At 54.4% G+C, this 1,202-nt stretch overlaps 1 protein-coding gene across 1 annotated transcript in view; it reads left to right on the top strand.

Annotated features, from left to right (window-relative positions):
* Positions 1–980, top strand: part of ACA1_241370 (uncharacterized protein) — a gene marked incomplete at both ends in the record, with an annotated part of 2,060 nt that extends 1,080 nt beyond the window's left edge. Inside the window, 4 exons of the mRNA XM_004335335.1 lie at positions 135–294; positions 360–458; positions 523–668; positions 735–980. Of these exons, the coding sequence (XP_004335383.1) occupies positions 135–294; positions 360–458; positions 523–668; positions 735–980 (651 nt within the window). The remainder of the gene's footprint in view (positions 1–134; positions 295–359; positions 459–522; positions 669–734) is intronic.
* Positions 981–1,202: the final 222 nt, after the last annotated feature.

Below are 1,202 nucleotides of genomic sequence, written 5' to 3' on the forward strand. Positions count from 1 at the left end.
CACCTTTTTCAATACAACCATTCGACCTACTCAAGGTGGAAAAAGGTGACCTCAATGTGCTGGCTTTTGGTGGTTTTTCCCGTCTTGTGAAAGGTGGAAAACAGCTATCTTTTTCCCACCTACCGTCCCGGCAGTGTCCCGTGGACCACCAGGCTACTTCCTCTGACTCTCCCAATTTCTTGGCGGTGACGGACACCTCCTACTGGGCCGTGCTGACCCAGGAGCAGGACAACTACCTCAACGGAGCTTCAGCCGTCTCCTTCGACGCCTCCACATCGTCTTCTGTCGCAGGCGGTGCGTTACGCTCTCCGCGTTCAGTCCTATCTATTCCTGTTCTGTTTCCCTTATCAAACCCACAGATGTGCCACAGAATGGAATGGTGATCACCTTCTCCTATTCGTCATTTGCGGTTTCGAGTAACTCGCAAGTGGTCTCCTACGACTGGCTCACACTTGTGGGTGAGTGGGCTCTCCTGCCTCAATTTGGACTCTATTCACTCACACATCATCATCGAATTGTCAGGCACTCTGGGCGGAGCGGCGGCGTTTGCCTGTGCCATGCACGAGATCGCGATGCTGATCTACAGCAAGTCTGTGAGTTGTTTCTGCCCTTCAAAGGTCGCTGAGGACTCGGCCCAGGCTCCAGAAGAAGAACCGTCAGTGGAAGAGGTACCTAACTCAACCAATGATTCCTCTTCCCTTTGGTCTGCGCTCACCCACAACGGGACGGGGCAGGCGCGGAGGCTCTTTCCGCCACCATCCGCGGGCCAGAACGTCATCAGAGCCCGGCCCAGTGCGAGACTCGACGAAGTGTGCGCCGTCCTCGCTCCAGTCCTTCAAACGTGCTGGCGAACTGGACGAGGAGAAGGAGGACGAGCGCAGACGTACAACCACGGAGCGGCGGCCGCTGCTCAGCCGCAACATCACAGCAGACCAACGGCCAGCCATCAATTGGCCAAGCACTTGCACAAGCGGTTGTAATTTAGGTTATTTGTTTGGCTGAGTTTTCAGATTCGTTGCGAAGACAAAGACGGTGAACGACATGAATGAGGAGATGAGGACCATCGCGCGGGAGAGGGAGAACGCTCCCTTTGATGTTCGCGAACTCACCCACGTTATCTACGGCGGTCCGCAAGCCACGGCACTCAAGGTGCTCACTAATGCCAACAAGATGATCAATGCAATAGATATGATTAAATAAAA

This window comes from Acanthamoeba castellanii (genome assembly GCF_000313135.1).
Source record: "Acanthamoeba castellanii str. Neff unplaced genomic scaffold scf7180000084763, whole genome shotgun sequence".
Lineage (NCBI taxonomy): Eukaryota > Discosea > Longamoebia > Acanthamoebidae > Acanthamoeba > Acanthamoeba castellanii.